At 45.9% G+C, this 25,430-nt stretch overlaps 3 protein-coding genes and 4 non-coding genes across 12 annotated transcripts in view; 1 reads left to right on the top strand and 6 right to left on the bottom strand.

The window, feature by feature from the left end:
- IL34 (interleukin 34) overlaps positions 1 to 16,346 on the bottom strand; it is a 127,292-nt gene extending 110,946 nt beyond the window's left edge. Inside the window, exons 1-7 of one of the 5 annotated variants that reach the window (XR_010434242.1) lie at positions 15,582 to 15,943; positions 15,040 to 15,381; positions 14,845 to 14,948; positions 14,475 to 14,552; positions 14,205 to 14,378; positions 11,577 to 11,715; positions 11,244 to 11,483 (exon numbers count right to left, since the gene is read on the bottom strand). Coding sequence is in view for 4 of the 5 variants with exons in the window: in XM_064670710.1 (XP_064526780.1) it covers positions 11,464 to 11,483; positions 11,577 to 11,715; positions 14,205 to 14,378; positions 14,475 to 14,552; positions 14,845 to 14,948; positions 15,040 to 15,082 (558 nt within the window). In the remaining variant the exon portion in view is untranslated. Of the gene's footprint in view, positions 1 to 11,088; positions 11,484 to 11,576; positions 11,716 to 14,204; positions 14,379 to 14,474; positions 14,553 to 14,844; positions 14,949 to 15,039; positions 15,382 to 15,581; positions 15,944 to 16,261 lie in introns of those variants that run through there. The other 4 variants (XM_064670710.1, XM_064670712.1, XM_064670708.1 and 1 more) reach the window with 4 other exon arrangements.
- On the top strand, positions 93 to 9,630 carry LOC135421887 (C-signal-like). Of its 2 annotated transcripts, none has more exons than XM_064670707.1 (6): positions 93 to 256; positions 7,743 to 7,794; positions 8,029 to 8,216; positions 8,300 to 8,458; positions 8,577 to 8,687; positions 9,467 to 9,630. In XM_064670707.1, the coding sequence occupies exons 1-6, from the start codon at positions 119 to 121 to the stop codon at positions 9,578 to 9,580; spliced, it is 762 nt and encodes a 253-aa protein (XP_064526777.1). In that variant the 5' UTR covers positions 93 to 118; the 3' UTR covers positions 9,581 to 9,630. The 2 variants fall into 2 exon arrangements, with proteins under 2 accessions (XP_064526777.1, XP_064526776.1); XM_064670706.1 differs by having other exon boundaries at positions 9,464 to 9,630.
- Positions 11,788 to 11,858, bottom strand: TRNAG-GCC (transfer RNA glycine (anticodon GCC)). Its single transcript has one exon. It is a non-coding gene; the product is annotated as a tRNA-Gly (tRNA).
- Positions 12,414 to 12,484, bottom strand: TRNAG-GCC (transfer RNA glycine (anticodon GCC)). The gene has a single exon. It is a non-coding gene; the product is annotated as a tRNA-Gly (tRNA).
- Positions 13,335 to 13,405, bottom strand: TRNAG-GCC (transfer RNA glycine (anticodon GCC)). Its single transcript has one exon. It is a non-coding gene; the product is annotated as a tRNA-Gly (tRNA).
- Positions 13,900 to 13,970, bottom strand: TRNAG-GCC (transfer RNA glycine (anticodon GCC)). The gene has a single exon. It is a non-coding gene; the product is annotated as a tRNA-Gly (tRNA).
- Positions 16,347 to 19,051: 2,705 nt separating the features above from the next.
- Positions 19,052 to 25,430, bottom strand: part of SF3B3 (splicing factor 3b subunit 3) — a 29,204-nt gene continuing 22,825 nt past the window's right edge. The window contains exons 21-26 of the mRNA XM_064670674.1: positions 24,561 to 24,686; positions 23,301 to 23,513; positions 22,288 to 22,386; positions 21,726 to 21,869; positions 20,938 to 21,042; positions 19,052 to 19,932 (exon numbers count right to left, since the gene is read on the bottom strand). Coding sequence (XP_064526744.1) covers positions 19,792 to 19,932; positions 20,938 to 21,042; positions 21,726 to 21,869; positions 22,288 to 22,386; positions 23,301 to 23,513; positions 24,561 to 24,686 — 828 coding nt within the window. The 3' untranslated portion in view covers positions 19,052 to 19,791. The remainder of the gene's footprint in view (positions 19,933 to 20,937; positions 21,043 to 21,725; positions 21,870 to 22,287; positions 22,387 to 23,300; positions 23,514 to 24,560; positions 24,687 to 25,430) is intronic.

Here is a 25,430-nt window from a genome sequence, read left to right as displayed (position 1 = left end):
GGCGGTGCCCCCCCACCTCCACCCATCCCAGCAGCACCCGCGTTGCCGCCTCCCGGATTACCGGGGCCGATTGCCAAACCTTGCTGGAGCGGCACAACCGGCGCGGGGAGCGGCGGGGATGGAGGGGCTCGGCGTGGGCAGCGTCCTGCTGACCGGCTGCGACGGGGGGCTGGGCCTGGCGCTGCTCAAGGGGTTGCTGGAGCAGCCCAGCCCTCCGCGGCACCTCTTCGCCGCCTGCCTGGACCCCCAGGGGAAGGTAGGGAGGGCACAGGGGGAGGACAGGGAGAGGTCAGCTCTGGGGAGGGGGCCTGGGGATGCCACCGTCCCACCTGGAACTGGGGTGCTGAGCGTCACCATCCTGCACGATGAATGCCATGGAAAAATACATACATACATATATATATACACATCTATATTTAATACACATATAGGTATTTTAAATATTTTTATATATATATGGGCATTTTTTGTTTCATATATATATATATATATATATATAGGGACAGGCTATGTATATAATATATAAATAAATATCATAATATATGTAATATTATTATAATATATATTATATATATTTTGTTTAATAAAATAAATATATATAAATATAAAAAATATATCACATATAAATATATATTATAATATATATTATAATACATAAATATATATTATAATATAATAATATAATGTATATTATTATATTTTTTTTGTTTAATATAGATATAGGGACAGGCTATATATATTATAATATATAAATATACATATTTATATATTATAATATATAAATTATATATATAATTTATATAATATATATTTATATAATATATAAATTATTATATATATTATAATATATATAATATTATAATATATAATATATTTATTTTCTTTAATAAAATGAATATATAAAAATATTAATAAAATAAATATAATAAAATATATTATATATTTATATCTTATAATATGTATAATATAAATATATTATAATATATTATATATTTTGTTTCATATATATATATATAGGGAGAGGCTATATAGATTACTATATATATGATATTATAATATATATGATATTATAATATATATGATACTATATATGACATTATAATATATATTATAATATTATAATATATATATTATTATATATATTTTGTTTTATATATATATAGGGACAGGCTATATATTACAATATATAAATATATATTATAATATATATAATAATATCATAATATATATATTATATTTTGTCTAATAAAATAAATATATATAAATATTAATAAATAAATATAATAAAATATATTATATATATTTATATATTATAATATGTATAATAAAAATATATATTATATATAATATATATTATTATAATAATATAATATATATTATTATATGTTTTTTGTTACATATATATAGGGACAGGCTATATATATGATATTATAATATATATATATGATATCATAATGTATATATTATAATATTATAATATATATTATTATATATATTTTGTTTCATATATATATATAGAGGCAGGCTATATATATTATAATATATAAATATATATTATAATATATGATAATATTATTATATATTATATAAATATTTTGTTTAATAAAATAAATATATAAAATATTAATAAAATATATATTATATTATATATTTTTTGTTTCATTTATATATATATATAGGGACAGGCTATATATATTATGATATATAAATATATATTATAAGGACTCCCTGTAACAACACCTCAGCCTTGGCCATATTGATCACCATAATTGGTCTACTCTGGTCTCCAGTCGGGAGGCCTGGAGACACCCCATCTATAACGCTGCTGTCTCCTTTGAGAACACACGCAGGATCTCCCTCGAGGAGAAACGCAGAAAGAACCGTGTCTTGCAGAATACACCATCTAAGGAGTCTTTCTGCTGTGCCTTTTGCAATCGGATATGTCTGTCACGTATTGGCCTCATAAGCCACCAGTGTTCCTGTAGCAAATGTGGATAGAGCCTTCCCAAATCTTCATTCGCGAAGCCTAGCCATGATGAAATATAATAATATTATTATATATTATATAAATATTTTGTTTAATAAAATATATAAAAATATTAATAAAAAAAATATAATATTATATAATTTTTGTTTCATATATATATATAGGGACAGGTTATATATTTATTTTAATATATATATTATATTTTAATATATATATTATAAAATTATAATATTATAATATATATCCCCTGGTGGTCTAGTGGTTAGGATGCGGCGCTCTCACCGCCATGGCCCGGGTTGGATTCCCAGTCAGGGAACCCCTCTGGGCAGATGGAGCTGCTGAGCCCTGTAGGGCCATCCAGCTAAGAGAAGGTCTCTCAAAACAAACCTACATCCTGAGGACCTCGCTGCCACTGTCCGAGCATAATATTTATATATTCATTTCACTAAACAAAATATATAATATATATTAAATTATTATTATATATATTCTAATATATATTTATATATAATATATAAATATATATTATAATATATATATTAGAATAATATAATATATATTATAATATATATTATAATAATATAGTTTATATTATTATATATCATTTGTTTCTTATATATATATAGGGACAGGCTATATATGTGTTATATTATAATATATATAACAATATTTTTATATATATTTTATATATTTTGTTTAATAAAATAAATATATAAAAATATATATAATTTATATTAATATATAAATATTAATAAAATAAATATAATAAAATATATTGTATATATTTATGTATTATAATATGTATTATAATATATAAATATATAATATTATAATATTATAATCTATGTATTATTATATATTTTTTTCATATATATATATATAGGGACAGGCTATATATGTATTATATTATAATATATACGATAATATTTTTACCTATATTTTTCATATTTTATTTAATAAAATAAATATATATAAATATTAGCAAAATAAATATAATAAAATATAATAAATATAATAATAATTATAATATAATATATAAATATATATTATTGTCTAGTGGTTAGGATGTGGCGCTCTCACCGCCACGGCCCGGGTTGGATTCCCGGTCAGGGAACCCCTCCGGGCAGATGGAGCTCGAAGGGTAAAGACCTTTCCCAAATGGCCATGATGATAATATATATATTATTATATATATTTTGTTTCATATATATATATAGGGACAGGCTATATATATGTTATAATAAATAAATATATATTATAATATATATAATAATATTATAATATATTATATACTTTTTTACTAATCTAATTATATAAATATTAATAAACTAAATATAATAAAATATATTATATATGTAATATATAAATATATATTATAATATATATTATAATAATATAATATGTATTATAATATATTTTTTGTTTCATATATATATAGGGACAGGCATTATATGTATTATATTATAATATATAATATTTTATATAATAATATATATAAATATTAATTTATAATTATTTATATTTATATTTGTTATTTATTATTATTTATTATTATTTAATTTTTCTTATTTTTCATATTTTATATTTTTTATTTTATTTTTATTATATTTATTATATTTATTATTTTTATTATATTTATTATATTATATTTATTTATATTTTATTATATTTCATATTTTATTTATTATTTATTATTTATTATTTCATTATTTATATTTATAAATATTATATAAATAATATATAAATAATATATAAATAATTACAAATAATATATATTAATATTTTTATATATTATATCTTTTGTTTAATGAATTATGTATTATAATCTGGATTATAATATTTAAATATATATTATTATATATTATAATAATATAATATATATTATCATATATATTTTGTATCATATATATATAGGGACAGGCCATATATATATATTATTAAAACATATAAATATATATTATATTATATATAATAACATTGTTATATATATTGTTATATATTATTGTTATATATAATATATATATTTTGTTTAATAAAATAAATATATAAAAATATTAATAAAATAAATATAATATTAAATATTTTTTGTTTCATTTATATATATATAGGGACCGGCTATATATATATAGGGACAGGCTATATATATATTATAATGTATAAATAAATAATATAAAATATATAATATTATTATATATTAAATAAATATTTTGTTTAATAAAATAAATATATAAAAATATTAATAAAATAAATATAATATATATTTTTTTTTCATATATATGAATATAGGGACAGGCTATATATTTATTTTAAAATACTATAATATGTATCCCCTGGTGGTCTAGTGGTTAGGATGCGGCGCTCTCACCGCCACGGCCCGGGTTGGATTCCCAGTCAGGGAACCCTCCAGACAGATGGAGCTGCTCAGCCCTGTAGGGCCATCCAGCTAAGGGAAGGTCACTCTAAACAAACCTACGTCCTGAGGACCTCGCTGCCACTGTCCGAGCATAATATTTATATATTCATTTTACTAAACAAAATATATAATATATATTATAATATTATTATATATATTCTAATATATATTTATATATAATATATAAATATATATTATAATATATATATTATAATAATATAATATATATTATAATATATAGTATAATAATATAGTATATATTATTATATATATTTTGTTTCACATATATATAGGGACAGGCTATATATGTATTATATTATAATATATAATAATATTTTCATATAATAATATATATAAATGATAATTTATTATTATTTATATTTTTATTTTTATTTTTATTTATTTATTAATTTCTTATTATTTTATTATATTTTATTTTTATTATATTTTTATTATATTTATTATATTTATTTATATTTTATTATATTTTATATTTTATTATTTATTTATTATTTATTATTATTTATATTTATAAATAATATATAAATAATAATAAATAATATTTTTATATATTATATATTTTGTTTAATAAAATAAATACATATAAATATTAGTAAAATAAATATAATAAAATATATTGCATATATTTATGTATTATAATCTGTATTATAATATATAAATATATATTATTAGATATTATAATGATATAATAAATATTATTATATATTTTTTGTTTCATATATATATATATAGGGACAGGCTATATATGTATTATAATATATATAATAATATTTTTATCTATATTTTATATATTTTATTTAATAAAATAAATATATATAAATATTAGTAAAATATATATAATAAAATATAATAAATATCATAAATAATAAAAGATATTGTATATATTTATGTATTATAATATATAAATATATATTATTGTATATTATAATAATATAATATATATTATTATATTTTTTTGTTTCATATATATATAGGGAGAGGCTATATATGTATTATATTATTATATATATATTAATATTTTTATATATATTTTATATATTTTGTTTAATAAAATAAATATATATAAATATTAGTAAAATAAATATAATAAAATATACTGTGTATATTTATGTATTATAATCTGTATTATATTAATATATATTATTATATATTATTATAATATAATATATTATATTATATTATATTTTTTGTTTCATATATATTTATAGGGACAAGCTATATATATATTATATTATATATGATATTATAATATATATTATAGTATTATAATATATATTATTATATATTTTTTGTTTCATATATATATATATAGAGACAGGCTATATATGTGTTATATTATAATATGTATAATAATATTTTTATCTATATTTTACATATTTTATTTAATAAAATAAATATATATAAACATTAGTAAAATAAATATAATAAATAATAAAATGTATATGTTTATTTATTATAATACATAAATATATATTACTGTCTAGTGGTTAGGATGCGGCGCTCTCACCGCCACGGCCCGGGTTGGATTCCCAGTCAGGGAACCCCTCCAGACAGATGGAGCTGCTCAGCCCTGTAGGGCCATCCAGCTAAGGGAAGGTCACTCTAAACAAACCTATGTCCTGAGGACCTCGCTGCCACTGTCCGAGCTCGCTCGGCCCCGGCAGATGAACCTCAGGATTAAAGGGTGGGCTCAGTTCAACACACACTGTGTCTCACCTAAAAAATCCACTGCGCAGGCTCGAAGGGTAAAGACCTTTCCCAAATGTGTGTTCACAAAGACTGGCCATGATGATAATATATATATATTATTATATATATTTTGTTTCATATATATATAGGGACCGGTTATATATATATTATAATATATAAATATATGTTATAAAATATATAATAATATTATAATATATTATATATTTTGTTTAATAATCTAATTATATAAATATTAATAAAATAAGTATAATAAAATATATTATATATATTTATATATTATAATGTATGTAATATATAAATATATATTATAATATATATTATAATAATATAATATATTTTATTATATATTTTTTGTTTCATATATATATAGGGACAGGCATTATATGTATTATATTATATTATATAATATTTTTATATAATAATATATATAAATTTTAATTTATAATTATTTATATTTATTATTTATTATTATTTATTACTATATATTTTTTATTTTTTATTATATTTTATATTTTATTATATTTTATTTTATTATATTTTATTATTTTTTCCATTATATTTACTATATTTATTATATTTATTATATTTATATTTATTAATTTTTTTATATTTATTATATTATATTTATTTATATTTTTATTATATTTTATTATATTTTATTATTTATTATTTCATTATTTATATTTATAAATAATATATAAATAATAATAAATAATATATAATAATATTTTTATATATTATATATTTTTAATGAAATAAGTATATATAAATATTAATAAAACAAATATAATAAAATATCGTGCATATATTTATGTCTTATAATCTGGATTATAATATTTAAATATATATTATTATATATTATAATAATATAATTTATAGTATTATATATTTTTTGTTTCATATATATATAGGGACAGGCTATATATATATTTTAATATATATATGATATTATAATTATATTATAATATTATAATGTAATTATTATTTTATATATTTTGTTTCATAAAATAAATATATATAAATATTAATTAAATAAATATGATTAAATATATTGTATATATTTATATATTATATTCTGTATCATAATATATAAATATATTATAATAATATAATATATATTATTATATATTTTTTGTTTCATATATAAATATAAGGACAGGCTATATATATATTATAATATATATATGGTATTATAATATATGTATTTTTGTTTCATTTATATATATGAAACAAAAAATGTGCAGATATATGTATAAATATTTAAAATACCTATATGTGTATTAAATATGGGTGTGTGTAATTTTTTGGCCTCTCTTGGTGTAGAGATGTGCATGATGGGGAGTGCAGGGGGTTTGCTGTCATCCCCCCTGCCAGAGCCATCACTGCCGGGAGCTTTGAAGCTGCCGCGCTCAGCCGGGGCAGAGGAGCAGTGACTTGCAGAGGAGCAGTGACTCGCAGAGGAGCAGTGACTCGCAGAGGAGCAGTGACTTGCCCCAAATCGCTCCCACTGGATCTTGTTCAAACCTGTCGGCTGTGACGAGCGGAGCCACCCTGTTCCCACCCTGCTGAGCCTTCCCACATGACCCCTCCCCTCTGCCTTTCTCCATGTAGGCTGTCAACGAGGTGGCTTTGGGCTTTCCCAACGTCCTTGTCCTGCCTCTGGGTAAGTGCTGGGGCGGGGAGCGGATGAAGCCTCTCAAGATTTAATTGCAGCCGTGGGCGGCTCCGGGAAATGCCACCAAGCAGGCGGGTCCCTCGGTTTGGCTCAGCTGAACCAGGTCACTGATGGGATCAGGAGGATGCTCAGAGGCAGAGAGCTGCCTCCTGCCATGTCCTACAGCATCTTGCCAGAGATGTGGCCACCAGCCTGTCCCTAAGCCCTCCTGTCCCCTTGCAGACGTGACAGATCCCAACAGCATCAAGGCAGCAGTTGGGAAGGTGCAGGAAAAGGTGGGAAGTGCTGGGCTCAACCTCCTGATCAACAACACGAGCACCACGCGCCGCAGCACGTTGGCCACTGAGACAGCGGAGAACATGAGCCTCGTGTACACCACCAACACCATCGGGCCCCTGCAGACAAGCCAGGTGAGCCCATGGGCACCCCCTGTCCCAAATGCTGGGAATAGGGAGGAAGAGGATGGTGATGCCCAAGCTCCCATCCCCTGCAGGCCTTCCTACCCCTGCTGAAGGAGGCGGCTGAGGCTGAAGGGCAGCGTGGGATGAGCTGCAGCAGAGCTGCCATCATCAACATCTCCAGCATCCTGGGCTCCATCGAGGTGGCAGAGGCCTGGGAGGAGAGGCAGGACATCTCCTACCGCTGCAGCAAGGTACTGCCACCGGGAGGATGGGGAGGAGTTTGGGGGTCACCTCCTGCAAGATTCTCCCCACCATGGGCCCTGGCATTGCCAGCTCATGGTGGTAAGGGGGTGTGGGTTGTTCTCCCAGGCTGCTCTGAACATGCTCACCAAGTGCCTGGCCCTGGAGTACGGGAGCAGCGGGATCCTCTGCGTGTCTGTGGACCCTGGCTGTGTGACACCTCCCTTGGAACAGGGGATGGTGAGTGATGGGAAGTGCTTGGCCATCCTAGCTCAGCAAAGTTCCACAGACATCCCTTCCTGTGGCATCCCTTCCCAGGGCCATCCCTTCCCAAGGCCTCAGAGTCATCCCTTCCCAGGGGCATCCATTCCTGGAGCATCACTTCCCACAGACATTCCTTCCCACAGACATCCCTTCTCAAGGTCATCCCTTCCCAGGGGCATCCCTTCCTGGGGTATCCCTTCTCACAGTTATCCCTTCCCAGGGGCATCTCTGCTCAGAGTCATCCCTTCCCAAAGACATCCCCTGTTAAATAAATCTCTTCCCAGAAGCATCCCTTTCCATGGACATCTCTTTCCATGGACATCCCTTCCCATGGGCATCTCTTTCCTAGACACTCACCCTTGTGCCCTTCAATCCCAGGGTGGCTGCACCACCACAGCAAAGGGCCAATTCCAGGCTCTCCCACAAAAAAAATCCAATTTCCTCCAGTTTTTTATTTGCCTTTGTATTTCCTTTCCCATCCCGATGGTGTGTCAGCAGAGGGCACCCCGGCCCTGCACTCAGCTGCCCCTTTACCCTGCACTGGCTGACAAAAGAGTCACTTTTTATTTAGGAACCAAAAAATTAACCTCCATCCTTACAGCACAAACCAATTCGCTCAAAGCCACATCCCTTGCCTGCTAGAGCACCTCTGGTCTGCAGCCAGAGCTGATATCCCACCACACCACGGGATGGGAATGGGGGTGCTGGGATGGAGGGTCTTGGGTCATTTTTTCTCCTGCCCTTGGGTCCAGCAGGGCCCCGTGACGGTGGAGCAGAGTGTCCAGGGTGTCCTGCGGCTGCTGTCCCAGCTCTCAGCCACCAGCAACGGCACCTTCTGGGACTGGAGAGGGCAGAGGCTGCCCTGGTGAGAGCAGAGCCTGTCTGCTGAGCTTAATTAATTAAAGCTAATGAACTGCCATTCGCAGGCTCACTCTGGTTCTGGGGGGGGAGAACAGGGATGCCCTGGCTGGGGGTGAGAGCTGGGGTTGCTGCCCCACTGCGTGGGATGCTGAGTTGGGCCAGAGCAGCAGAGAGAAGGGTGCTCCAAGTGTGCTCCTGTGTCCAGGGCATCCCTTGGGACTGAGGGAACCCCCTGGGCATCCTCACTCTCGGGCCATAAACCAGCCTTCTGGGTGGCCTGGGGACATCCCTGACAGTCCCCAAACTGCAGCCATGGGGCAGCCTCAGCACAGCACAGCTCCTGCCCTGCTGAGCCTGCCCACCCCAAAACCAGCCAGCCTTTCCATGCCCACCCCAAGGATGCTGCAAGGCTTTTTTTCTGCTGGCTCAAGGGCAGCAAAGGCTCTTTCTATTCCAGCAGCTGGGGATTTCAGGGAGAGATTTCCCTAGTCCCAGCACATCTCTAGGAATGTCTTTTGGGACCTGGACCCTCCCTAGATCTACCCCACCTCACGGTACACCAGGAAATAGTGCAAACAGGCTCCCACTCCCCCTCGTGTGAGTGGCTCTCAGCCGACATTTTTGAAGCCATCCCTCGAAAGAGGGACTGGAGGAATATGTCGCAATATCTCCAGTGGGCTGGACACGCAGGCCTTTGGCAAGCCCCGAGCCCGGCCATTTGCTGCAGGGATGCTCTGGGAAGCTTGGCCGGGGTCATTTTGCTGGGACAGCTTCAATTTTCCCACGGTGGAGGAGGACGGAGGATCATTCCCACGCCTGACGTGAGGGAGTGGGAGGCGGGGGCTCAGCCCTGGGGGCTCAGCCCTGGGGGCTCAGGCAACCCCACGTGGGTCTCTGGACCACGTGGGGGGATCTTCGTTAAAGCCAGTGAGGATGGGAGAGGGGGTCCCTCTAATTAAAGCCCTTTATCAAGTGGTGGATCATCGCTGGTGGGCTTTATATTAGCTCTGCGTGGGCTTTATATAAACAGGAACCACTGCTAAGCATGAAGGGAGGAGGAGGAGGAAGAGGAGGAGGAGGAGGAAGACATTACCACCACTCATGCTGCCCATAAGTCTAAGCAGCCCTCAGCAAGGAAAACACTAATTAAGGTCTCTAATAGCTGCTGGAGGTAATTAACTAATCTGTGAAGGGGGGAGGCAGCCAGGCAGCCCCCAGTCCCCCCGGCACGCTGCCCACCCTGCACCGCCAAGCACAACAAACAAATCCAGATGTTTTCTTGCTGGGGAAGCAGCCAGAGCTGATGGAGGCAGCTTGGCAGGCAGTGGCTCTGGGGTCCATATATCAGGGTGACTCTCTCCCCCACAGTGGCGAGGGAGGGGGCTGACATCAAAAAAGGTGCCTCCTCCTCCCCAAAAGAGGAAGCGATAGAGGCAGGGGGGTTCTCTTTGCTGGTCCTTTATTTTGGGTAAGGCTGGAGGCTCCCAGGACCCGGTCAGAAGCTGAGCTGCAATGCTAGAGAATTAACTGCTGTTTAATGAAAGCTGAGGGGAAAATACAAACAGAGAGGAATGGGGTGATGCCCTCACCCTTCCTGTGGGCAGGGAGGGCAGCGTGTCCCCCCCAACAGCTGCCCATCATGGGGGGCTCTGTCCGACCCTACACCCATGCTGAAGGTGCCAGGCATTTTGGATGGGCAAAACCCCATGGCCATGAACAGTCCCACGGTCCTGGAAGGAGTGACGTTTGGTCCCAGAAGAGGTGGCATTTGTCCCACCTTTGCACCTTCCTTGGGAACCCCTCTGGGGCTCTGCTGGGAGTGGCAGAGCAGAGGCAGCATCCGAGGCTCCAGGGCAAGGAGAAGGTGTTGAGTGAGGGGTCTTCTGCAGCGTTAGGTGGACTCCCACCGACCTGAGCAGAGGGAACAAGTGTCATCAGATGATCAGGGTCCGCACGTTTGGCACCTGAGTCCCCCAAGAGCCCCCTCCCTGATCCCCAACTCACAGGGCACTCCGTACAGCATCCGCATGACCTTGAGGCAGTTGTCCAGCAGTGCCTTGGGGCGCACGGCCTTGCTCCGGCTCTCAGCGCCCGCGCTGTGGACCAGCTTCACCAGGTCGGCCACCACCGCCTCCACATCTGTCTGCAGGGACAGGGCAACAGGATGTCACCGAGGTCCCCCAAGGGACACCAGGGTGCAAAATAATGCAGCTGTTGCATTGGCCGGGAATCGAACCCGGGCCTCCCGCGTGGCAGGCGAGAATTCTACCACTGAACCACCAATGCCAGATGTGCAGCACAGCCCAGCCCTCCCCCACACAGCCCCCAACCCGCTGGGCTGGAGCAGCAGGGACAGACCGACACTTCAATGAGACAGCTGAGCACAGCCCACTCTCTCCTCAGAGGGGCCGCAGGACCCGACCCACGGCACAGGAGAATGCAGACACACTGCGGGTTCACATTGGTGACCCAGCTGTGACAGGGCACCCACATCCAGCACCCAAAGCAGCTGCCTCTTGAATGTGGCTGCACCTCCCAGCCCCATGCAGTCCCCATTGCCCTGGGCCAGGGGTCCCCACTGCAACCCAGCCGAGGACCCTTGTCAATGCCACCAAAACAGGGACTGTCACTGAGCCATGGACACTCACTGCCACCAAGGCCCCTGGCAGCTCCCTGTCACATCCTCTTGGGAGTCACCAACTTGCTCTGTTCAACTACAGTAACACCCCCTGCACCCACACAGGGGACAGATGTGCCGGGGGGTGCACAATCCCTCCAGGCATCCTGGGCCAGTTCCCACAGACCCCCCAGAGACACTGGGGTGCAAAATAATTCAGCCGTTGCATTGGCCGGGAATCGAACCCGGGCCTCCCGCGTGGCAGGCGAGAATTCTACCACTGAACCACCAATGCCAGATGTGCAGGATCTCCTGGTGCTGCCCCATCGTCCCAAACCCAGCAGAGCAACAGGGACAGGCACTGTTGGCTGTGAACACACCACATACACACCCACAGACACGCACACTCACACGGGGACCCCAACAAACAGTTCTGAAACTGGGGCTCCTGCCATGGGAGCACTTCTCCTGATGCCTCAAATCACCTCCAGCAAGGAGGGCTTGTCATGAGCCTTCAGAGTTAAAACTCTGATGAGACCACCAAGCAAAACTCACGATTCCTTTGGATGGGCTGCAGAACCTGCCTCATGGCACAGGACAACACAGCCACATCTTGGGTTCTTGCTGGAGACTCAGCTATGACAGACCACGCTCACCCAGCACCCAAACACCTCCACTTTGGGGTGCAGCCCATGGCTGCATGGAGTCCAAGTCAGGTGGAGGGGCTGGAGAGTGCAGAGGTGAAGGACATAGGGCTGTCCTGGCCAGGAGCCAAACCTGGGCTCTTGGGGAAGGAGCACAAAATAGTCCCATTGAGCCACCTATGCCAGGTGTGGGGCTGCCCACAGCAGGGGGGCCTGATGGGGACCAGCACCTCCTAAGCCAGGGACACAGGATGCCTTGCTGTTCCTGAGCCAGTGTCCCTCTTTACCATACAGCTGAGATGCCCACTGTCACCAAACCCCTCTCACTGCCCCTCAGTGCCACCAAGCCAGGGACACTCACTGCAGGCAGAGCTGCTGCTGCCACCCTTGGAGCCTGAGCACCTCCACGAAGGACACAGTGTCAGGGCCCGGGGGACAGGGAGCACCACGGGCGCCCTGGCAGCCCCCAGGGGACAAAAGGGTGCAAGATAATACAACTGCTGCATTGGCCGGGAATCGAACCCGGGCCTCCCGCGTGGCAGGCGAGAATTCTACCACTGAACCACCAATGCCAGATGTGCAGCACAGCCCAGCCCTCCCCCACACAGCCCCCAACCCGCTGGGCTGGAGCAGCAGGGACGGGCACTGCCAGCGAACACCCCCTCCCAGAGCACCCCCACAGACAGCTCTGACACCGGGGCGAGCACAGCCCACTCTCTCCTCAGAGGGGCCGCAGAACACGACCCACGGCACAGGAGAATGCAGACACACAGCGGGTTCACGCTGGTGACCCAGCTGTCACAGGGCACCCACATCCAGCACCCAAAGGCAGCTGCCTCGCGGTTCAGCAGCTCCATCGAGACAGCCGAAGCTTGGGAGGAGAGGCAGGATCGCCACCGGGAAAACCGGGCTGAATTCGGGGGCACATTCTGCCTGATGCCCTCCCAACCACCCAACCGTGGCAGTGCCACCCCGTGAGCGGGGGGTGACAGTCCCATTTCATTCCCCCCTTCCCAGCTCTGCCCGCCTCCCAAGGGTTGCAGGCAAAAAAAAAATATCCAGCTGTTGCATTGGCCGGGAATCGAACCCGGGCCTCCCGCGTGGCAGGCGAGAATTCTACCACTGAACCACCAATGCCAGATGTGCAGCGGTCCCCGGCGCTGCCCCACGGCCCCGAACCCCACTCCCAACCTCTGTCCCCGCCCCCTGTCCCTGCCAGCCCTCCCAAAGGACCCGCCTGCAGCGGGATGTCCACGCCTGTGCTGTGCCCCCCCCGGGGGCTCATGGCTGTGGGCGCATCTCTTCCCAGCACACACGTGTGTGTGACGTGCGGCTGCGCTGGGGTGCCGGGGGGCCGCGGGGGATCCTCACCTGCCGGTACTTGCTGTACTCCTCACCCAGGGCGTCAAAGAGCTGGCACAGCTCCTGGGTGTACTTCCAGGATGGGTGCTTCTCTGGCAGCACCTCACGGATCCGCAGCACTGCCTGGGAGCTGACATGGAACCAGAGGTACCGCAGTGCTGTCTCCGACACTGTCCCATTGCGCTGAAGGGCGAGAGGGTGTCTTGGGTGAGACTCACACAGCCCTCGTGGGTCCCCGCAGCGCCCCCATCACGGGGCTGTCCCCTGCCATCATCTTACCAGGCGGGTGATGTTGGACGGCCTCAGCACCTCTTCGTACTGGACCTGGACTGTGTAGTCGATGGGAAAGTAGTGTTTCTGGAAAGATGGAGCAGAGCATGGAGGCTGGAAGGGGGCAAAGTGATCGGGACATCCCCGCCAGCCTCGGTATGACAATGAGGAGCTCGTGGAAGAGCCTTTTGACACGGTCAGCCCCCAGCAGGAGCAGCTCTGGGCACCATTTGACACAAGTTGCCTCCGGTAAAAAACCCCACCCCCCCAGCACCTGGCCACTGTAGAGCAGTGGGTGCTGCCCTCCCATGTCCCCCCTGGAGCAAACCAGGGCCCTGCAATGCCACGTGTGCCCCTCACCCCCCAAACCTGAGCTTACCATGTACTGCAGGCGCATCTCGTACTGCAGCTTGTCCTGGAGCAGGCGGGTGAGCTCGCATTCGCCCGGCGCAGTGGCCTCCAGCCCCAGCACAGCCAGGACACCTGGGCAGCCAAAGCCAGCGGTGTCAGCTCCCTCGGGGACACCCACTAAGGTGACCCCGGGCCATCCCCCCTGTCCCCGAGCTCTACTCACACAGGACGGCCGCGTAGCCCTGCTGCATGTTGACAGTGGCCATCGGCGGAGCCCCAGGCTGCGCCTACATGGCTGGGGCTCACCGGGAGCCTCCTGGGCGGCGGCGTGGACGGTGGGGGGACGAGGGACAGGCGCAGGCTCCGGGTGCTGGGCTGCTCTCCGGTAGCCCCGGGCGGTTGCCCCCTGCCATGGATGGGGGATTAGTCCCCCTTTCCGGCAGTCCCCGCTGGCTTCTCCTCTCCAGCTGGTGGCAGGGAGGCAGCAGGTCCCGGGGCCATCACAAGGTGCCAGGAGGGATGTGCTCGCGGGGGTGCGGGACCCCCCCGGACTGCAAGAGGGGATCTGGGGGAAGAGAGCCCCGGCTGCAGCCCCAGGGCAGGCGGGTGCCCAGACTGCAGCCCCCAGGGAGGGCACCCGCTCCGAGCCCCGGGGGCTGCGGGGAAGGGACAGCCCCGTGTGAGCCTCGGGGGGCCAAAGGACTGTGGGTGGCCGTGGAGCCGCGGGTGACTGTGTCCGTTTGAGGCAGGGCTATCAGGACTTACCTGGTGACACCCCCAGGGGATTTCCAGGGGAGGGGGTGGCCCAACCCAGCCCCGTTATCCCAGCAATGAGTTAGTCCGGCCTCAGCCAAGGATCGCTGGGGGGACAGTTCTGGCGAAGTGGCCAGGCCACCCATGCTGGGTCCCCACACAGAGAGGGGACGTGTCATGTCCCCACACCCCTGCAAAGGGGATTGTGCCATGTCCCCATGCTGTCACCCAGGGGAAGGAGCCCATAGTATGTCCCTCTGCCGCATCCTCCACAGCGTGTCCCCTTGCAGAGGGGGGTGTGTTGAGCCCCGCACGGTCCATGCCATGTCCCAGCACAGAAGGGGCCCCATCTGCGTCCCCACACCATGTCCCCCTGCCAGCGGGGGGGTGACGCTGCATCCCCACCCCACGCCATGTCCCAGAGGAAAGCAGCCGTGCCATGTCCCCTGCCGTGTCCCCGTGCAAAGGCGCCACACAGTGTCCCCACGCGAAGGGGTGGGTGGCATCCCACGTCCCCAGCGAAGGGACCTGTGAGCCGTGTCCCTGCGCCATGTCCCCTCTCCGTGTCCCCACGCGCGGGGTCTGTGAGTGCGTGTGTGTGTGTGTCGCGCCACGTCCCCACGCGGGGCCGTGGGTGCCGTGGGTGTCCCGCCGCCCCCCCGCGCCCCCCGCGCGAGGCCCCGCGGACCCACCTGGCGCGGCGCGTGGGGCCGCGGGCGCGGGACGCGTCCACCCGCGGGCGGCGGCGGCGGCGGGGCCGTGCCCGCGCTTCCCGGGAGGCGGGCGGGGGGCGGCGGCGCGGGGAGCGGGCGGGGCGGCGGCCGGGGCCGGGCGGGGAGCGGGGGCCGAGCGACCGCCCCGCACGGCCCCGGGAGCGGTCGGCCCTGCCCGCGGCGCCGCGGGTGCTCGGCTGCCACAGCCCGGTGTGTGTCCCCGGGGTGCGCGGCGAGACCGGGAGGTGTCCCCAGGGTACGCAGGTAGCCCGGCCGGGTGTCCCCAGGGGGCTTGGCTCACCTTCTTAGGTTACCTCCCTGCTCCTCGAGGTTCTTGGCTGCTCCAGACAGGTGTCCCCAGGGTGCTCAGCAAGCCCAGGCTGGGTGTTCCAGGATGCTCAGCTCACCTAGACCTCTGTCCCCAGGGTGCTCAGCTCATCCAGCTGGATGCCCCCAGTGTGCTCATCTCATCCAACTGGGTGTCCCCAGGGTGCTTGGCTCATCCTCCTGGGTCCCTTTCTGCTCCTTGGGGTGCTTTGCTGCCCCGGCCAGGAGCCCCAGGGTGCTGGTCTAACTATGGTCTGTGGCCACTCCAGTCCTCAGGGTGCTGGGCTATCCCTGCAGGATGCACACACAGCCCCTATGGTGCTCTGCTCTGCCAATGCCAGCACTCTCAGGGCACTGGACTCTCCTGGCCCAGTGTCTCAGGGTGCTCACTGGGCTGGACACACACGGGTATATTTTGGGGCACTCATAGTGGGAGCAACTCCAGTGCTCCCCAGTATGTGTCTGTGCAAGGGCTGCACTGCAGCACAGATGGCAGAGGGGCTGGGGCATTCCTGGCTGTCTCCAGGTCAGCAGGACTCTGCTCCCTGTGGCCCAATCCCACGTTGTCCTCTTAGGATGCTTCAGGGCTGAGCTTCTGCCAAGAGCATGGGACAGGAGCCACGGGACATTGTCCTCCTGCCCGCTACCCCCAAGAGCCCCCTGGGACAGCCACTGTGTCTGTGCCTGGCGCTGCTGGGCGCCCGAGGGGTCGAGGAGAGAAACCGGCTATCAAAGAGCAGGTCAGTGCTCCCAGGGAAACGCGTGGGAAGGAATGCACTTCTGCCTGTGAGGAGAGCGCGCTGGGATTCCCCTGGCATGGAGTCAGAGCCACTGTCGTGCTCCTGCCAAGCTTCCCCCGGTCCTGACCAGTCCCAGGCACAGCCCTTGCCTCCCTCCCAGGGCCGGGCTGGGGGCACGATGCTCAGCTCCGAGCAGGGAAGGAGTTGGTCCAGCTCCTCACGCAGGTGTCCACAGGGATTTTGCCCGCAGCTGCAGCAGTCGTTGGAGGAAGCCATTTAATAGCATTCCCTGCCCACGTAGTCATCAGCTTGGCAGCTGGGATGGGGTGAGGAAGAGAAGGGAAAGTGCGGAACTGCGCAGCACGGGGGTGGTTTGCCCTCCTTGGCTGCACCAGGCTGGAAAGCACCGCTGGGTCCAGCCCAAGGCAAACAGCTCCCAGTTCACATCCCCGGGAGCTCTGCTCCCACGCAGTAGGACACAGCACCCTGTGGCTGCAGGAAGAGCCCTTGCTGGGAGAAACCCTCCTTGCCCTAGCTTTGACCCCCCCAGGCAAATGTGGTCTGGGGGCTCAGCCAGCTCCCCCCAGCCCACCGGCTCCTCCTGACTGGGGCTTGGCCCCTCCCAGGCTTTGCCTTGCACTGGAGGCAGGTTATTCACCAAGCCCAGCCAAGGAAACAAACCCTTGTGCTTGAAAGCCCCTTGGGAACAACCCAAGAACCCCCCCACTTTCATTCTCGAGACACCAACACAGCGAATGCCAAGTGGTGCTGGAGCTCTGCTGGAAGCACTCTCTGATCCAGAGCATCGTGCCCAGGGGGAGGACAAGGGGGCAGGGAACACAGGGAGCACTGGGCAGGCACCCCAAGCCCCTGGCAAGCCAGAAGCTCCCCCGTGCCCCTCCCCTGACACAGCCATCCCCACTGAGGCTGGGGAAGGGAGCACAAAGCCCTTTGCTCCCCAGCAGAGGACGGGTGGGGCTCGGGGTGCCATGTCAGAGCCAAAGGGCGCAGCCCTGGGTTAAGCCCCTGCCAACGTAGGCCTGTAAGGACGAGCCAGGGCAGGAGAGGAGAGAGGAGGGTGCAAAGGACAGGGCAGGAGGGCATGTTTACCCTCACCCTGCAGAGCACTCACACTGCAGAACATGGAGACTGTTCAGAGGGAGCACCAGGACAGGGACCACCTGCCTCGCCAAGCCCAGGCTGGGAGCAGCATCCTTAACGGGATGCCACAAGATCTCAGCTCTACAGACAGACCCTCTGGCAGGAGTAAGCAGGGAACAACCCAACAGAACCAGGAAACACCTTCTGTGTGGGTGCACCCAGGCTGGGAGCCTCTGCAGCTGCCTGCTCAGGTTGCCAGGACAAGGACCTTTCCTGGCAGCCAGCTGCTCCTCTCAAAGCTGCTGCTTCAATTGGCAACACAGGAGCCCTGAGCTTCAGCCATGCCCTGGAAGGGCTGGAGAAACAATTCTTCCCTTCCCTCTTTCCATACCCTGGCTTTGTGTGTGTGTCCCAAGGCAGAGCACTGCTCTGCCTTCAGGACACGCTGCAGGGCAGGGGGCCAGCTCCAGGCAGGGCAGTAAGGGGCTTGCAGGAGTGCAGGGCATGGGGCTGAGGGTGAGCACATTTCTGTATTCCTCCTCCTCCCCTCCTGCTAGGTCAGCGGCAGCTGCTGTGAAGGAGAAGAGCCCCAGCGCCAGGGTAGTGAAAAAACAGGCTTTTATTCTTCATGTGCTGCTCACAGTCACAGCTTGGAGACACTCTCTTGCCAAAGTTATTATGAAACAAATCAAGTCCCAGACTCAGGCCTCGCTCTTCCCCACCCCCAAGAGAGTCAACATTGTACAAAACTCTATTTACAGGGAAAACAGTCAGAAATGGCGAGTCCAAAAAAACCCCCAGCAATTCGAAGAAAACGTTCAAATCAAGTGCGACAGTTACACCCTCCACATAGCCAGGCTTCCCATCAGCTTCTCCCTGGGCTGGTGGAAGCCCAGAGCACTATTAAGAGGAGCCTGGTAATCCTGAATCATGCCACAGCTCTTTCCTTTCCTAAAACACTGGGAAATCACAAATCCCACCTGACACGACAAAGACTCAGCTGGATCTGCCCTACAGGACTTTCTGCAAGACACCCAGGGGCTCCCCCATCCTAAAGGAAGGACAATGAGATGGGACTGAGGGTCAGTCTGCATCCTGCCTTGGGCACTTCCTGAGAGAGAACTGCTCTGGCTGGAAGCTGGAATGTCAGGAGCCTTCACATACGTAGCAGGATGTGTTGGGACACCTAATAGCTGATACTGTATTTACTGACGTCACCTTGCTTTGAAACATAAACCAAGAGGACCAAACCAATATCTGAAAAGGGGAAGAAAACCACACATTCCTCCTCCCAACGGTGCCTGGAAGAACATCCAGAGGAGCCGTGAGCTGCTCTGCCCCTCAGAAAGCGTAGCGGGTGCGGATGTCTTCCAGCTTCTTGGATACCTCAGGTGGGGTCCGGTCCAGCTCCTCAGCCACATTCTTCTGTTTGTTTGGCTCCATGGAGTTGAACTGCTCACACAGGTCCCCATCTATCACATTCTGGAGAGGCAAGGAGGAGAGCACTGAATTGACACCACACAGAGGCACTGAACCCTGCCTAAACGGGGAAAAATGGCCACAAACAGTCTGTTCCCAGAAGCTTCTTAATCCTGTCCTGGAAAAAAGACCATGCTTGGTGACCTCATCTGCTGAATAGCAGCAGTTAGCATCACATTAATTACTGGCCAGCTTGAATAACGAAAGAGAAACCCAAAAGGCCTGGGTGCAGCTGAAGAATCACAGAGAGAGAAGGAAGAGGGATCCACCTGGGTCTGAGCCCTGCACTAGGAAAGACAGGGGAAGCTGTGAGTGATGACTGACAGGCAGCTTCAGTCAGATGGGACACATCTTTGAGGTTGTGCACTTTGCAAGTCAGCCTCAAGCTCCTCAAGAACAAGAACATCCTCTGCACCTGGACAGCTTCAGCTGCTGGGACAGTGTTCTGACTGTCTCTACACACGTTACTGTGGCAGCAGTTACCACACAGTTACTCTGGACCCTCCTGGTCATAGCATTTAGCAGTCAACAGCTTCTAATGGTTCCTCAAAAGCAGAAATATGCAGGAACAGCCGTTTCTAGGGAGATTTCCCTTTCCAATGGTGCTGGAAAAAACATAACCCAAGGCAGCATCCATTTGACCCAGCCACACCTACAGCTACGTAATGCTGCTTCTCCCAGTGGAAAAAGGGGAGATGCTGTGGTGTAGAGAAATGCAGCAGCACCTCCGGGCTCGAGTCTCAGGACCAGCTCTCAGGAGGCTCATTACAAGGGTTAAGAAACCAAAACAGCCACAGTTTCAAGGGCTAAGTACTGCTCTCCCTCCAGACTGCTGCTAAAGAGCCAGCATTCTGCCTCAGGCACTACACGAGCCGTGGATGATACTGCCCCAGTCTTCCTCACTGAACAGCAACCATGACTTGCTTCTGCCAGCCTCAAGGCAGCTCTGAGCCCCAGAGCAACTCTCTGCACCCCCAGGACCAGCTGATCCTAAGAGCTCAGGCCTACCTTCACCGGGAAGTAGTAGGAGCGGAAACTGAGATGGTCTCGTCCACAGAGAGGAGGGTGCTCAGACCGTAAGTGCATTTCCACATGCTGGAAGAAGTCGTGATCCTGGGGAGAATAAGGATTGATCAGAGAGCACATCAGTGCTGTTGGCAAAGCAAGACAACACCCATCAAGGCAGCTGCTCCTGCACCGGCTGAAAGCTGCCATCACACTCCCAGTTGGGGTTGGACCACACAGTCTTTAAATGTCCCTTCCAACCTCCCCTTCCAACCACCAGTCTGTGGTTCTGTGGCACCAGGCTCTGCCAGAGCAGCCCTGCACGTGGCAGCCAAGGTCACAGCTACTCCCTCACCACTTCCCCACAGGGAGCACCCACAGCAGAGCTAAGCAATCACCCTGGCCAGGAGTTGAGGCACAGAGCAGCTGTGCAGCTCAGAGCTGCAGCTCCAAGAGGGAATATTTTAGCATCCGCTGCTCCAAGAGGCCACAACAAACAGAGAGGGGTGCCTGATCAATAGTCTACAGGTTACACAAAGTATGCCAAGGCCAAAGGACTCCTCCTCAGACACTGAACCACCCAAGAGCTTCTCAGGAGCACAAACAGATTTAGAACAGCAACGCAACAAGGAAAGCTCTCAAGTCCTCACAGAACCAGTGCAGAAAGAGGAGTCAGCAAGCTCCTGCTCTTCCCCTTTGCATCTCAATCACATGGGATACAGCACATTTAATATACTGGCTGGGCATGAGCACACAGAAAGGCAGCAACATTGCACCCTGGGCTTACTTACCTCATGGGAAGTGAAAGGGACCAAGATTCCTATGCCCCCCGACAAGGTGGTGTAGACAAGAGATTCAGAGCCTCCTGGGATCAGCGTGGTCTTCTGCAAGGAAAGCACCGTCTCTCCCACGTGATAATTCATAATCACTTCAGCCTGAAAGGCAACCACAGAAGCAGGTTTTTTCTTTAGCTTACACAAAAGCATCAAAAGGCTTGAGAGAGGAAAGCAGAATAAATTTGGCCACCTGCTAGTTCAGAAATGCCTTTCTAGAGAGGAAGTGCCTTCCACCTGTGACCAGATGGCAAAACTCAGCTGGACAAACGGATGCAAGTAATGAGGGAAAGCAGCATAAGAAAGTGAGCTGCTTCCAAACACCACCAGGCTTCGGCTGTGATTTCAGAAACTGAATCTGACTTCCAGCAACAGTGAAAACAAATCACCAACAGCACAGTAGATAGAGTAGGAGCAGAACTGCCAATATGGCAGTTCCTGGTCAACACTGCAGAGGCCTTCACAGAAAAGTAGTGAATTCTTTTCCCAGAACAACCACGTGCTTTCCATGAAGTATTACCTTCTGTGATGCTCCATTAAGAAGCCCTCTGTCCCAGAGAGCTTTGTTGCCTGTGGGATCCTCATCTACCTCATCATTGGTGTTGGGAGGCAATCTCACCTGCATTGAGAAACAAGAAAACAATCAACAAGCTGCAGAGAAGCAGCACATTATCTCTGGAGAAATCTGGTGCTCTCTGAAAGGCTGCTTTTGTGGACTCTGTAAGAATCACTTTCCATTTACAGCAAAACCATCCACTTGTCCCTCCAATATAGCCTTTAAATGACAACTGTATTTGCAAGACTGATGGTCCATTGCTCAAAGCCCTGGGCAGGACCTCACGACCAGCATCTGCCTGGCCTGGCACTTGCAGATCAGCCTGGGAGGTATGGTCAAACTGATCTGAAGGTGGTTCCCACTAAGGAAACAGTTTGATGGATGTGAGGCAGGAAAACTGAAGAGGACTGATTTGTGTGTGTTGGCCAAATCCTGCAGGCGCAGCATCTGACACTTGCTGAACTCTGCACTCCAAAGCACCCGAGCACGCTTCAGAAAGAGATCAAAGCTCTGCCAGAAAGACCATCCATTCTTTCCTCCTCCTCTGCTGAAATCCAGCCAAGTGGGGAAGTGTCAGCACTGACAGAGCCAACTTTGGAGAGGAAGCTGACAGAGAAAGCTAAATGGGAGCGATGAGGTTTAGTCAGAAAAAGTAAGAGTGATAACCTTGACTCAAGTTCTCATGGGCCCTTTCACAGTCACAATTCACTGCAAGTTTTGAGGCAATTTCAACACAAAATATTAGAGACTTCAGAAATATGTTTATGTTTTGCTAATGCTTCAACTTGTTTGCTTCATTTAACAAACTGACAAACTGCAGCCCACTATGACGACAGCCAGTCACTCCATAAAAACAAGTCAATGGTACAGGGCGTTGTCTCCAGCTAAGGACACATTCTCATTCTTTTAAGATAAATCATGGATGTTCTAAGGAAAAATGCTTCCAAAAAGCCCCTACTTCTCCGAGGCACACTCACCACGCAGATGTTACCAAACTTGTCTGCTCCAGCCACAGTGTCATAATCCAGGAGAGTCGCTGTGGTGACCCAGCGGGGGTAAGTGTCATCAGCAAAGATGATGAGCTGGTTCTCGTTCCTTTTGTAACGCACCCAGATGAAACTCTCCTGAACGTCTGAAACAATCACCCTGTGCCCAATGGTTTGGATCCCACAGATGTAGTTGGCAATATGCTTTTGAGAGAGAAAGGACAAAACCCGGGTGCTTCAAACAGGGGAGCAAAATCCATCAAAACTCTGCCCTACTCCAAGTGAAACGTGATTTCCCTTTGTGAACTACATCTCATTCCCCATCATTCCCTCCAAAATTACCTTTCACTTCTGCCATACTACAGCCCCACTCTAAATACACCATCAACACAGTGCAACCTAACAGGCATCACATGGCATTCACAGCCTGTGAGTAATGTCCAGAGAACAAGCTCTGCTGGTGAGCCTATGACTGGAGATGCCAGGGCACCCCTGCAAGCAGGCATTGCTTCTGTGTCCCCTCACTACGTGCTCACGGAAGGCCCGAGCAGAAAAGCTTCAATTTCTCATGTGAGTCATGTTTTAGGGAAAAAAAACCCAAACAAAACCACACAACACAAAAAAACGTTCCCCTACAAGTTCCCAGTCTGCCTGTGAGCTTGTTGGAGTTCCTTTGTGCACTAATGAGCTACTGGCACAGGTTCTGCAGTTTGCACGAGAGAGGGAAGAACAGGCAATTAAGAGTTAGAAAACCACACTGCAACTTTTTTTTCCTCAAATACCAGAGATGTTCAGCAAGCAAGACCATCTACTTGAAGGAGAAAACCCCCTCTTCAACACTCTGGGGATCTGAGGAGGTGCTCTTATGCACCCTCCAACTTCTGTCCCCCACCTGTTGATCCCCCAGTCTAAGGAAACATTTCCAGCAATTGTTTTGTATCTGGGTAAGACCTCTCACATTTGCAGCAGGTGGCCAATTTACAGTCTGTATAGGCTCCTGCACACAGCTGGACAAAAAGGAACCTGCAACACTACTGCCTGAATGGTGATGAGAAAATTACGTGTGCATGGGGTGCAGAGAGGCAGCACAACAGCCCAGTCCACTCCAGCCCAGCACTACTCCAGACACATGCACCCAGCATGGCACAGACACACTTGGGCTGGAGTAGCAGCTAAACCCCTTGTTTTGCTCCTGCTGCAAAGCATCACTCATTCCAAATGACATCTCTGGACAGGAAGAGAAGCCAGTACCTTATTCTCACACTTCCGAAGCAGTTTCTTCTTGCCGAGGTCATACACACGCAAGAGCTTTCCAACTCCAATTAAGACTCGGCCTTGGAACGGAGCAATGGCTGCAGGAACCTCCTCCACAGGGGTCTAGGGAGGGAAGTCAAAGACTGTGAGACCCTCATTAACAGAGCTAACTTACTTAACATCAAGTTTCAGGATAGATTCAGCTAATGGTATGGCTGAAGCTCACTAGCCTGTACCAAGGCTTTTAATGCAAAAGGCTGATCACAATCTTCTGCAGGAGGGGCAAGAGGTCAGTCCTCTGCAGCCTCTCAACAGCTGCCACAGGAGCAGCTAACAGAGCCCTGAGTACTCACAGACAGCACACTGCTGGCACTGCACCTTAACTGAAGTGAAGGACTGCTCTAAGAACCCCACACGGGGCAGGGAGCAAAAGAAGATGAGGATCTTGTTGCCTCAATTCTTAGTTTTGATTCATATCAAGCAAAAAGTCTTTAGACTTTGCCTAAATCCACCCAGACTGTTTTTAAACAAAGGCATAAATCTAGTTCAGCCATCTGCCACAGACACCCTGATGCTGCCATCAAAGAAATTGTTACATCTGAACAACTACAGTGTGCCCACAATGCCAGTAACCCAGACAGGGCTGAAAAATCTCCACTAATCAATCCAAAAGGATCAGCCACAGCAGAGAAGGAAGAGAACTTCCAGTTACAGAATTCATAGTTTGGCAGCACTGGCTAAGAGAAGTTTATTTCACAACATCAGCTCTGTCAGTGGCACCAGAGAAGGCCCTGGTCCTGGACAGAACCCACACACTGCATCAGTAGAAAATGAATAAGCCACAACATTCCTTTCCATGTGTTCATC

This window comes from Pseudopipra pipra, chromosome 14 (assembly GCF_036250125.1).
Source record: "Pseudopipra pipra isolate bDixPip1 chromosome 14, bDixPip1.hap1, whole genome shotgun sequence".
NCBI lineage: Eukaryota > Metazoa > Chordata > Aves > Passeriformes > Pipridae > Pseudopipra > Pseudopipra pipra.
Note: the sequence above shows the minus strand (reverse complement) of the source record. Positions and strands in the feature narration are given on the sequence as shown.

What these genes read in the sequence shown, in the direction of transcription:
- LOC135421887 (XM_064670706.1), top strand. Translation starts at nt 119, where the DNA reads ATGGAGGGGCTCGGCGTGGGCAGCGTCCTGCTGACCGGCTGCGACGGG. An exon ending in CGTCCTTGTCCTGCCTCTGG is followed by an intron (nt 7,795 to 8,028) that starts GTAAGTGCTGGG and finishes GTCCCCTTGCAG; the next exon opens with ACGTGACAGATCCCAACAGC. An exon ending in TCTCCTACCGCTGCAGCAAG is followed by an intron (nt 8,459 to 8,576) that starts GTACTGCCACCG and finishes TTGTTCTCCCAG; the next exon opens with GCTGCTCTGAACATGCTCAC.